The 13,897-nt window shown below is 29.3% G+C and overlaps 1 protein-coding gene across 3 annotated transcripts; it reads right to left on the minus strand.

Annotated features, from left to right (window-relative positions):
- Nucleotides 1-1,855: 1,855 nt before the first annotated feature.
- On the minus strand, nucleotides 1,856-8,497 carry LOC121255474 (probable pectin methylesterase CGR2). 3 transcript variants are annotated; one of them, XR_005938779.1, is made up of 8 exons: nucleotides 8,176-8,497; nucleotides 6,210-6,353; nucleotides 5,948-5,987; nucleotides 5,555-5,596; nucleotides 4,281-4,655; nucleotides 3,207-3,262; nucleotides 2,401-2,623; nucleotides 1,856-1,983 (listed from the first exon to the last, which is right to left on the minus strand). XR_005938779.1 is itself a non-coding variant. In XM_041155825.1 (7 exons), the coding sequence occupies exons 2-7, from the start codon at nucleotides 6,330-6,332 to the stop codon at nucleotides 2,477-2,479; spliced, it is 783 nt and encodes a 260-aa protein (XP_041011759.1). In that variant the 5' UTR covers nucleotides 6,333-6,353; nucleotides 8,176-8,497; the 3' UTR covers nucleotides 2,207-2,476. The 3 variants fall into 3 exon arrangements, 1 of the variants encoding a protein (XP_041011759.1); XR_005938778.1 differs by having other exon boundaries at nucleotides 1,858-1,987; XM_041155825.1 differs by lacking the exon at nucleotides 1,856-1,983 and having other exon boundaries at nucleotides 2,207-2,623.
- Nucleotides 8,498-13,897: the final 5,400 nt, after the last annotated feature.

Raw genomic sequence — 13,897 nt, forward strand, 5'->3', positions numbered from 1 at the left:
GCTTCGACGCGATGGAAAGCATGCTCGAAGGAGGGATTGATTCAAGCACAAGGTTGAGAAAGGAGGAGATGAATTGGGCGCACCGCTAGTGTGGGTAAATCATTTTCCTTTAAAATAAGATTTAGGAGTGGTTTAGATTTTGGTACGCTTGAAACCTAAATTCAATTTAATTAATCATTATAATTTTTTTTAATTTTAACACAAAATATAATAAATAATTTAATTTTTTTAAATTTTAAAATATTAATAATATTAAAAAATAATATTCTAACAATATTTTATCAACTTAACTCAACTTATTTCAACATCCAAACGCAGCCATTAGAGGTGAGTTGAGATGTTTTGTGAATGATAAAATAAAAGTTGAATTGTTTATTATATTTTGTGTGAAAATTTAGAAAAATTGAATTATTTATTATATTTTATGTAAAATTTTGAAAAAATTATAATAATGAGTTGAGATGAGTTAAGGTGGGTTTTGAATTCAAACGAGACCTAGCTACTATTCACTCTCATATCCTATATCTATAATTTTTTATAGAGTATGGAGTATTTTTCACAGTGTATGAGAATTTTTTTCATAGGATGTTGTAGGGTGGTGAATAAATAACTGATTAGAAGAATTTTTCATTTCAAATGTCTTTTTTTCTATTTTCTTTTCGACATTTTTTTTAATATTCTTAATTATTAAGGAAATAAATTAAAAAAATATACAACTTTATTAATAATCACTTTCTTAATCATTTATTAGATGGAGGGGCGTACACGTGGGTCTGACCCCCTCCTACAACTTTCTTAAAACCATGCATTACTGCCGCTCCATGACATAATTGAAGGCTGGCCTTTAAGGCCAGCCGTGCATAGGAGGACTATTATATAGTCCTCCTCAATTATGTTTTTGGCACCATCTGAAAAATAGAAAAAGACTCTCTTTTTGTTCTCTCTTGATAAAAATATTTAGGCTGTGGATTGATTAAGTGTTACTCTAGTTCCATACTACGTAGTACACTTTCGCCACTAAGAGAAAACGTTTGGAGTTTATCAATCTGGAAAAGCTTGTAGAGCAATTCTTTAAGTTGAGCTTGAGGTACTTTTCTGCTGTGCATTTTAACATCATTAAATAAAAAAATTAAAATAATCAAGTAATAAGTTTGAGCAGTAAATTTGAAGAGCTTCACTAATATTTTTCTTTTTTAAATAAATAACCAATCACCTAGAACCTTGAAGTGGCGACGGCATGTCAGAAACCACGTCAGCCAATGAAACAGAGTGCCAATGAATTCTGCGAAGAAGTAGAAATGCTATAATATTACTTATAATTAATGGTGATTTGTCATTTTTATCTTTCTATTTAAATATAGACATATTTAAATATTAAGATATAAAAGCAAAAATAACAATTCACATGTGATTTAAGTAAAAGTGTGTAATTTAAGAATTCTATATATAATTTTTCTTCAAATTAAATCATGTAATAATTATTTCAATTACTTTCAAATATCACATCTAATTATGCTAATCTTTATTAACAATAATTACTTTAGATTTTTGGAGAAACTGCCTTGAATTCAGATCATTGTCAAGCAATTTCGAAGTTTGATTAGCTTCTCTTATTTTCTGACATTGACATTATAGAAAATAATTGTCACACGAATTACCATTGCTAATGACCAGTCATTTCCCTTTTTTTTTTCCTAAAAAAAAGTATGTAAAACTAATTATTAACTAAAAGTGTTATAACCACAAAGAGATCTCATAAAAATAAATTTACAAAACACAAAATAACATAACTTCATATAATACGTTACATTTAATTTACAATAAAAATAACTTTATTATTAAAAGCAAAGACGTAACATTTTATCCCCCAGTAACAGTGGCCCAACTAAAAGGGAAGCTTCAAAACTCTTACAACCTGTGACAGTCCCATCCTGGGCTCCATGTTCATCTCTGACCCAGCAGCATTCAGCTCCTTTCCACACACTTTCTGGCAAGAACCAGAGGATGTGGTGAAATAGTCGGGAAAAGGCATACCCATTGTAAAAGTCATTAAATAATCGTTTGAGCTGGCCCCAAAGGGTATAACAGGTTTTTTTGAGACTTGATAAAAAAAAATAAAAAAATAAAATAAAGGATTGCCAATGTTACGAGGTAAGTAACAGGTTATGGTTTTATAATTATGTATACTCTTATAATTATATCATGATTACGAAACAAAAGCGAGTTCATACAGCTGAAACATTTATCATTGGAAATACTACAAACCAGTGTCAGGGAGCTAAAACCTTTTTCTGAAGCCATAACATACTTTCATCAATAAATACATTGGTTATTAGATCTATTGTCTCATGGTCGGAAGACAAAATTAGGCTCTGTAATTCCCACAGAATAAAAGCTTACCCATTGGGTGCTGAAAATGCTTGCAAAATGCCTTGGTCCCACAAGCTAGAAAGTGAAGATGCAATGCTTTTATTGTTTATGATTTGAGGTGGAATACTTGGCAGGCTGGCTTATACAACCTCTTGGTTGAAGCCTGTTCAAACTTCTTTAAGGCAGCTTCATTCTCCTCTAACCTGTTCTGAACGAAGTACCTTATCCACCAAGACGAGCTTCGCAGTTTTGCCTTCACAAAATGAACAATTTTCATGTCATCTTTAGCAAGTCAATGCTGTAAATCTTCTTAACATGAGCTACAAAGTAATAACAAGCACATAACAAAGGCACAGAATTTTTTTTAATAAGTAACAAAGGCACGGACATTAATGTAGAATTTATAGACATCTTTGAAAAACACCATTCAAATAGTCCCAGATCTTAATGGCATTTTGACATATCAAGCATTTTTTATCAACATTGATGCTTTCCTCCATTTCCAATCCCTATCCAAAATATGTAATCACTTAGTTTTCTGTATTCTAGCAAAGAAAGTATCCAACTCTCACGTATCAAAATTGAATTATATTACCTTAATTTAGATCAACATTTAGTGCACTGAATTGTAGAAGAAGAAATGGCTTCAAAACTTTTTGTTAATGAGGTACTATCAACCCAAACACAACGGTGATACTTTTTCAAAATCGCTTCACAAATGATGTACAGTTTTCCAAATCCATGACCTCTACCAAACCCAATCCACATGCTGTCAAGGTAAATTGCACAAAAAATGACTAAAGAACAATTAGAACCCTACTAAACTAATCACTTACTGGACGGCCAAATTTGGATAACTCTGCAACTTTAGCTCTTTGCTGACCTGGATAGCCTACAGACAGAAAATACCAACCAATAAAATATCAAACATTAATCATTCTCATGTTAAATAAAATTCAGAGTGATGAAAAAAACAGCATCACTATGTTGAGGATTGTGTTTGGGCCCTGGGGGCCTCCATCTATTGTACTATGTCAATTCCTTTTGCTATTCAAAGAATAGTACTGGCCAGCTCACCGATTATAAATGGAGAGACCAAGAAGGGAAAGAAGGTACAATGTTAAATTTAATTTGCTCCTGAAAACCAGAATCATAAGCTAAAAGAAAACAATATAAGGGAAACTCCAGAACGGTAAGATGCATTCAAACCATATCCTGAAAACTGAAAGTAAATTAATAAGCTAAAACAATATAAAAAGGGTAGGAAGTGTGGAAAAATTTACCCCACATTTTTAGAGTTGGGGGGAGAGAGAGGCCTACCCAAAAGAAATTCAGATATACCCAAAACAAAAACCTGAGCCAATCCAATGGATGTTGTTTGAGAAAGAACTGATCTAAGTAATCAAGCAACCCCAATCTGTAGGGAGGGGACAGAGAGATTTACTGTTGTGGCTAAACAAGGATTGCATTCTGGTAAGGGTAAAAATGGCAAAGCATAGCATGTTGTCATTGTTTACACAGTTTACTTCTTCAGAATAACCATAGTGATAGCGAGCATATCATAAAGATCATTTGCTGCTTTTAAACAGATGTAGGTAGCAACTGAGGACGAAGACTCCGAGAATATGGCATATACTTTACTTTTCATAAAGTTCATTTGCTGAGAGTAAGAATGAGATGACAAGAAAGCACTACCAAAAAAAAATTCACAAATTGTTCTCTTCCATAGTTTCACGATAAACGAACTAACTTAGTATATCAGCCATCATCTAAGAAAACCTAGTCCTATTGGTCACATAAAGTCAACTGAACCAGGCTCCATTTTGTTGTCAACTTCTAGTTCATTTTAAGTTTTCGATAAGCACAAAAATTTTTACAATATAAAGCACATAAGCCTTTCAAGGAATTACCAGCAAATATAACCACACCATCCGCAGATACCCTTGTCAGCTCTGGAAGGGTCTTGTTGAGGTACTTTGGGGACAAGTAATTCAGTGCATCTGACACTATAACAAGAGAAAATGATTTTTCCCTGTAGGGAAGAGGAAACTTGATATCGGCCACACGGACTATGCCTTTACGCACAAGATTCTTGCAGTTAGCATCAGTATCATCCAGTTCATACGGTTCAACACCCCATGCTTCAGAATCCTCTTCTTTCAATAATTTTGATACCACTGAACAGGTATCAGGGCCCACATGTAATACTTTGCGCATGCTGTCACCATAAGCTTTTTTTAGAATAGGTAATGCTCTTGGGACTTCTAATGTGCATGAAACACCACCTGCATATTCGTTCATGGAACTTATTAGATTAAAAAATGTCCATCCATCCATCTCTTGAAATTTGCATTGCCAGGAGTACTACACCCTAAGTTAAGTACTAGAGATGATAGTCTCTTGGCATGAGATAAATCGTGTTTAACATATAAGATTGACTGACTTTAAAATTACTCACTAAATTGTCTGCCACAAACTACATAAAAGTAGTAAATAGAAGGTTAAAAAACCACATATGGCTTTTTTCTGTTCTGACTCAATAAGCTTAGAATTTCACTCTATATACATTACATTAGAAACAGGGAATTTACTATAATTAAGTTGTGCAGGTATATCCAACTTCTAAGAATGACTAAAAATTCCAAGTAAGCAGAAGATTCTTAACCGCGGATTGGGATGAAGCAAGGGTAAGAGACTCCTCCAAGTAAAATGAACCCAGTTTCCCTTTCAAAAAGAAATAGAAAACTCTAACGAGTCCACATTTAAGATTACTACCGAGAGAAGGGGAGGAGAGAGAGATAAAAAATCCAGGAGAAATGTGCAGTGTTCCGGCATAATACATACCTCAGAATAGCACTGTAATAATAGGAACCATAGAGTGGAAAATAGAAATTCCATATGCTAGAGGAAAGTGAGAAACTGCAAAAGTTGATGAGTTATTGTTTTAAAAGTTGGCAGATTCATTTGATAAAGTTTGGATGGTTATTGAGGAGTTGATTAACACCATGGACATTCCATATATCCTAATTTTTCAAATAAAAGCACAGGTAATAATTAGCAAATTCAATCCAGTAAACACGAAACAATGCATATAATCTACATAACGAATATACTAAACCGTCTCATTGACTATGCAAAATCATTGAAATATAGAAAAAAATTTAACAATGTCATCAGTATTAACCTTCAATTTCACTCAGAGTGTGTATATCTCTGCTTGGTCTACCTGTCATGCAAACCACAGCAAAGTGAACAAAAGACATACCATAGAAAGTAAAACTGAACCTAGGATACAAAAAACAAAGTAGATTATCAAAATAAGTTCATGAACATTCTTTCCTTTTCTTTTGTTTTAGTTATTCTATTATTTTTCCCCAAGTGGGAAGTGCGAGCTGCTAGTTCCATTGATTATCAGAGTAATTTCAAGGCTTCAAGCTCATGGCAAGAGTTGACCCAGAGCCTGCAGTTATATCTCCAACTGCCTTAACCATTTGTTGGTTTATTAAGAAAACAGGCAAGGAGTAATTCATGAGCCCTCTCTGTTCCCAGTATTCAAGTGCATAGACCAACTACAAACCTGAACCACTGTAGGAATAACCAATAAGAATGATTGCACCCTGAAATTTTTATAGAACAATTATATTAATAATCTTCATATAGAAATGTGGCTATGGCTAGTATTCTTAATTCAAGCATGTCAAGAACCAGAAAAAGACAGATCTAATCAGCTATATTTGCTCAATAACCAATGAATAGCATTTGTATATCACTTATTGCTAGACTTTAATGATGCAGAGGAAAAAAATAATAATGGGAGACTGTGATGGAAATGAAAGTACCACGACCACTAGCCCAATAGATAGTAGGGGTGATGAGCGTGATTTGGATTGCACTACACCAATAAACGGAATGCTTCCATCGTCAGCAATGCGTCGAGCAGGATTTACTGGTCTCCTTGACATGATTATATAACAGTTACAAACCTGCAAAACCTCGCATCATAAGTTGAATAGAACTTTCAATAATGGCATTCCCAATTTGAGAAGGTCTCTCCTTTAATGTTTCTTAAATGTTTTATACTCGTTAACACAAAGAGTAATGCTACAAACCACACTCTCATCCCACTTTCATCCTACTATATAAAATATGACACTTTTATCACCCTTAGATCATCTTCCTACTCGAACAAGAAGTCCTATAGTTTACAACTCTTCTTTATATAGTAATTCAACCTACTGCTCCGCGTCCCCCATCAGTTTACTATGAAGAGAAGAATCAAAAGGATCAAACTACCTACTCATTATTCGGAGGAAAATCTTAGAACACCAAAAGCTATGGTATCTTATGGACCTAACATAGGTCACATCCCTCACAACATAAGATTGAAAGATCTAAACGGGATGAAAGTAGGATGAACATATAAAAGTTGATGAATAATATCACCTCATCATAGCGGGATGGAAGTGCAGTCTATAGAGTTTTTGTAACAAAAAATACTTCTTATAATCCCATCTCCTTGATGCTAACCTTTGCATTAGATATAAAAAGGCCAGACATGGCTTCGTGGCTTATCTTACTAAGAAAAAGTTCCTAACCACATTTCAAATACTAGAAGGATACATATAGAACAACTGCAAGAATAAATTATCAGTTACTGAAATTTCTGCAAATAAGCACCAATCAGGAAGTCATGCTATCATTTGCCTTTAAAAGTTTAAAAGTGGCAACATCCACATAGCTTCTTCCTAAAAACTAGAAATTTGAAACATCTTATGCGTGTATGTGAGTGCACGCATCTCTGTGTGTTAAATACATGCCATACACATCCAAAATGGTAAGCATGGTTTTTCTTCATCTTTCTATATTTCTTTTTTTATCAATATGTTATATATGCAGCAAGTGCCAAGTGGGTAGATAGAGAAATTGGTTGTATTCTTTCAGTCTTTTAAATGTTCACCTCTAGACATAAAATGATGCTTAACTGTTTTGATCAGTAAACAAAAATTTTATTGATAGGCATGGTCCAAGTACATGGGACACATACAAGAACAACACCTACACATGAGTGTCTAGTGATACAGGCAAGTCATGGATATTCAGGCCATTCAAGTCCTTTCTGTTGAAATTACCATACTATTTATAGCATTCTATTTCTTATGATACCTAATCATATATTCCAGGATTATCGGTATCGAAGCCCCACCACGCTAAGTTATATTGATACTTGGAACGATGATGCCATGCCCACTATCTCGGCATTAAAGTAAAAGGAGACAACAACAAATCAACTCGTTATAAAGTAATCAATAATCTGCTGGTCATTAACGTAACAGCATCCAACGCAATCTTCACAAAAAATCCAACTCAAATCTTCGCAATGCAAAGCAACCGAATCGCTCGTAGCCAAGATACTTAACATCCATTTAACTTAGTCAAACGCTACAAGCGCAATGCATAAACCACCATCCACTACCAATTCTCTTCACCATTTCTTACAATGGAGATGATATTGATTTCTTCCTCATTTATTTATCTTTTCCACAAAAACTTCTGTTATTCAACAAAACCATTTCTCCAATTGGAAACTCTTGTACCTCGAGAGCCAGAATTGGAACATCCAGACACCCAGATACCAACAACGACTAGAACAACGAGAACTCAAATGGTGCACAAATTAAAAAAATTAAAATAATCAACCTCTGGGCAAGCGCGCAAAAGAGGCACAGCAATACATACATCCAAGCAGATCCAGAAAACATACTCTGAAAGCACTGGAAAATTAAAAATTTAGCAGAGAAGATTTACCAGGGACTAATAAGAACGCGCGGCTTAGTCCGAGAGATCTCTTAGAGCAAGATCTAGATCTGTGCCTGCCTGCTTGATCTAAATACAGGGGAGCAGGGAGCTGTGTGAAAATTTAATAACTTTTTAAATTTAGATTAATGAATAAATATAAATTAAGACTTTCGGGGGCTTTTCTTTTTCTTTGTTTAATTGATGGCGTTTGAGAAAGTTGCATTTATTTCCGTGGGAAATCAAAAGATTCTCTGTCGGCGGCAATGGGGTTTATCGTGGGCGATAAGCAGAACCCTTTGCAAGTTAGAATTCGGGTCACGGTATTGGCCTAACCTCAGCCGCTTCACGCGCGGTTTTATTGCCAACCTCCGTCTGAAAATAATGGTAGATCTACGCAACCTATTACTATTCAAGCAACTTCCGTACATTATTTTTTTTAATTTTTTTTGTTTTATTAAATATTTAATATATAAATAATAAATAGAATAATTGAATTAATTTAAAAATAATAAACTCAAAAATAATTTTAAAAAAATATTATAAAATTTAAAAATTTAAAAAAAATGATGTGTAGAGGTTGAAGAAGTTGTGTAGCATTGCTCGTTATAAATATGTATTCTTTTTCAAAAAAAGAATATTTATTATAAAAAAGTTAATTTCTTCATATGAATTTCATATTTTATTACATTTTTTTCAAAACGCTTACATACTCTATAATTGTAAATATTATCTATCAACTAAAAATATTATTAGCAATTTTTTAAAATTATAATATTTTAATTTCTAATGTTATTTATTTGCCAAAATCATTACATATGACTATTATTAAAAATGTAATTACTGTTATTTTTCAATCTTATAATCCTAACCTCTTAATTTAAGCATATTTTTGTAATAACTCGGACTAATTTCAAGCAACAAATAAAATAAAAAACGATAACATGTTGAGATTAGTCATTAAACAAATCCTAAAATTAGCGAGGTATGTGTCCAAATCTCCCAAATTTGTTGAATTATAATGCACGTTGCATAGCCAAAAACTGTTTCATTTATAATTATGCAATTGTTGGAATCAATATGATAAGAGGACTTTGAAAAAAATACACGAAAATACATGCTAGAAATTAAAATCTAAGATAGTAATGCTGAAAACGAAAATGGTGAAAATATACCTGCGGAAGCCATGTTTGCAGAATGCATATAGGTAGATCTTCTCCTCCTTGCTCCTCACAAATTATCAGCTATCAATGAGGCAAGCCAATGGACATATGGAGAGGAGGAGGGACCTAGCCTCTTATAAAAGAAAACTAATGGAGTCCACCCATTAAGGACTCAAATTAATATGGGTCTATAAAAATTCCATAATCAAGACCTTTGGTTTTCCAGGCCTACATACGTAATTATACCACAATATAAATAGAATATAATCATATATTACTAAGGTGCAACAAACTCTAAATGATCACTCAACTTAGTGGGTTAAAACAAAATATCATTGTGAGCTATATATATGTCTAGCCCGTTTTATAAAATGTGCAATAAAATGAAACCCATATTTAAAATATTCTAACAGACTTAACCAATTGTATTAAAATTTTAATAATGGTATGACTCTTAATGTTAAACAAAAAATTAGTAGTGATCTCAATCCTTTATCATAATCATTGTATGTGAAGCTGACAGGTTTGGGTACCAAAAGTACGAGGTATTTTTATAATATTTTATTATTATTTATTATCTAATTTTTATTATTATTTTTTATTTTTTTATTATTATTTAATATTTTTTTATTATTTTTTAATACTTTTTTATTACTATTCATAAATATTATCAATACTTCTCAAATGTTCTTACTATCCAAACGTACAGAAGATAAAGTCAACATTAAATGTATTAATTATCAAATGTCAAAATATTTGAAAAATGTTAGCACCTGTGTAAACAAAATCAAAATAGATAAATGTCAGCATTAATTATCAAAGTCCCTAAGTCAGAAGATACGCCTCGTTTGGTTAGATAATATAAGATAAAAATTAAATAAAATATTATTATAATATTATTTTTATTTTAATATTTGAAAAAAAAATTATTTATTGTATTTTATGTGTGAGTTTAAAAAAATTATAATAATTATATAAGATGAAATAAGATTGTTTGTGTAACCAAACGAGAAATAGGTTTGAATAGTGAATTGAGTTGAAATGAGAGTTAAAAAGTTAAATAAAATTTTGTTATAACATAAATTTTGTTTTAAAATTTGAAAAAACTGAATTGTTAATTATATTTTATTTAAAAATTTTGAAAAAATTATAATAATTATAAATAATGAAATAAAATGAATTGATATGATTTTGAAATCCAAACAAAACGATGCTAACTAAAATCACAAAGATAATCCCTTCCAGCCTAAGAGAGCATATACAGACCAAAGATTTAATCAAAAAACATGAATACCATCATTGTAAAATGCATTATACATATGAAAAAATAAAAAATAAAATTAATAAGTTGGGATTTAAGAATTTTATCCGTTTAATTAAACATTTTTCTAAGCTCTGTTTAATTAAATATTTCATTATTATTTTTTATTTATCTTTTACTATTCTTCATTATTTATTATTATTATTTAATATTTTATTACTATTTTTTTTACTATTTTTTATTAATTTTTTACTATTATTCATAAATATTTTTAACAACTTTCGTATATTTTCACTACGTACCAGTCAGAAATGTCAGCATTAATTGTATTAATAATCAAATGTCAGAAGATTTGAAAAATGTTAGCATTTGTGTAAACGAAGTCAAAATAGATAAATGTTAGCATTAACTATCAAAGTTCCTAAGTCAAAAGATAGAACTCGTTTGATTATAAGATAAAAATTAAATAAAATATTATTATAATATTATTTTTATTTTTAAATTTAAAAAATAAGTTATTTATTATTTTTTATGTGTGAGTTATTTAAAAAAATTATAATAATTATATAAGATTAGATGAGATTATTTATCTAACCAAACTAGAAAGAAGTTTAGATAGTGAATTGAGTTAAGATAAGAGTTAAAAGTTAAATAAAATATTATTATAATATAATTTTTTAATATAATCTTTATTTTTAAATTTGAAATAATTGAATTGTTAGTTGTTTTTTATTTGAAAGTTTTAAAAAAATTATAATAATTATATCGTTATATGCAATGAAATAAAATGAGTTGATATGATTTTAAAAACCAAATAAGGACTTAACGATGCTAACTAAAATCACAAGATAATCCCTTCCCCTTGCCGACAAGCTTACTAAGCCTAAGAGAACATCAACCGACCAAAGATTTAATCAAAAAGCATGAATACGATCTTTGCAAAATGCATTATACATATGAAAAAATAAATAAGTTAGGGTTTAAGAATTTTATCCGTTTAATTAAATATTTTTTTAAGTTCCGTTTAATTAAATATTTTATTATTATCTTTTTATTACTATAATTTTTTATTTTATTATTATTTTTTATATACTTTTTATTATTTTTTATTATTTTTCATTTTTATTTAATATTTTATTACTATTTTTTATTTTTTTTATTATTTATAAATATTCTTAATATTTATAAAATATTCTCACTACCTATCAAGTCGCCTTAATTGTATTAATTATCAAATGTCAAAGATTTGAAAAATGGTATCTTCTGTGTAAACAAAGTCAAAATAGATTAATGCCAGCATTAATTATCACAGTCGCTTAAGTCAAAATGAGTTGAAATGGTTTTGAACTCCAAGTCCTAACGATGGTAACTAGGCTTTGTTTGAATCATTAACTTCTTTCAATTAATCTCAATTTATCATTATAATTTTTTTAAATTTTAACATAAAATATAATAAACAATTCAATTTTTTCAAATTCTAAATTAATAATTATATTAAAAAATAATATTATAACAATATTTTATTATCTCAACTCAACTTAACTTAACTCACTTTAACATTCAAACACAACTTAAATCACAGAGATAATCCCTTTTCCTTCTCGATAAGCTCACAAATGCTTCGTTTAGAAATACAACTTATCTCAATTTATCTCAACTTATCATTATAACTTTTTTAAATTTCAATACAAAATATAATAAACAATTCAACTTTTTCAAATCTTAAAATAATAATAATAATAATAAATATTCTAATAATATTTTATCAACTCAACTCACTTCAACATCCAAACGCACTCTAAGCCTCGTTTGTTTTGAGCGATGAAACATAAAATGTTAAAAAAAAATTTAAGTTTTATATGGTCAGATACTCTTTAAAAATAAATATTTATTTTTTATCTCATCTCATCTCATTTTATTTTATTTTTTATTATTTTATCATTATTTATTAATTGTATTATATACAAAAAAAAAAAAAAAAAAAAAAAAAAGCTGCCAGTGGATCTTTTTTTTCTTTGTCTTGTGTTCATTTTTCTACAGCAAATAACTTTTATGAGGGTCCAGTGGTAAATATTAGTGGATCTCAATGACAGTAACGTCGAAATGTGAGGCAAAAAAAAAAGCAAAACGCAACACAGCTTGCTTAGTGGCAAAACACAACACAGCCCAGTGGAAAACGCCGAAATGTTAGGAAAAAGCAAAATGGTTATGGGTCCACAACTATAAATATTTCATAAAAAAATCAAATTAATCTCATCTCATCTTTATAAATAAATATATATTTTATCTTATTTTATCTATATTCAATATATCTCAATATTATTTATTAATATCTTAAAAAATCTTATTTCTTCTCATATTTCAAAGCAAATGAGGCTTTAGCATAAGAGAACATCAACCGACAAAAAGCATGAAAACCATCACTGTAAAATGCATTATACGTATGAAAAAATAAAAAATAAAATTAATAAGTTAGGATTTAAGAATTTTATCCGTTTAATTAAATTGATCGAGCTTAATTTATTATTTTAATTTAGTGAAAGTGTTTGAGAATATTTATAAATAATAGTGAAAAATTAATAATAGAATATTAAATAATAATAAAATATAGATGAAAAATAATAAATAGTAAAAAAAATATGTAAAAATTAATAATAAAATAAAAAACAGTAATATTAGTGTTTGAGAGTACTTTGACGTACTCTCATTAGCTAAACTAGAATCCTTGATTAACTCGATCCCGAATTAACGAGTTATTTAATTAAATAAATCATATCCAACGGTGTTACCCTTCACGAACCTATATGCTTGGTTAATTAAGGTTTTGTTTAGAAACATAAGTATTCTCAAATATTTTATACATAAATATTATTTAAATACGAAATAATTTTTAATTATTAGAATTTTTTAAATTTTTTAAATAAAACATAAAAATAATACAATTATTATAAATTTTAAAATGAAAATAATATTACAAAATTATATTCAAATAATTGTTTAAATTTATAATATTTTTATTTATTAATTTTTTCTCTTCTTCCAAACTCGAATAAAATATTTTTATTTAAATCATTTTATTATTATTTAAAAATATTATAAGTATCCTCATAAATCTCACGATTCAAATCCAACAGTATCACCCTTTACGAACCCATATGCTTGTTTGGATGAACATTATCGTTTACGATAAAAATTATTAAGCAGTGTTAAAATATAAATAAATACTTTCATATCTCCTCGTGTTACTATATGGACATTAAGGTTTTAATAAGAGTAATGATACCATCATTCTAATTCTTTTTATCATTTT

Source organism: Juglans microcarpa x Juglans regia, chromosome 3D (assembly GCF_004785595.1).
Source record: "Juglans microcarpa x Juglans regia isolate MS1-56 chromosome 3D, Jm3101_v1.0, whole genome shotgun sequence".
NCBI lineage: Eukaryota > Viridiplantae > Streptophyta > Magnoliopsida > Fagales > Juglandaceae > Juglans > Juglans microcarpa x Juglans regia.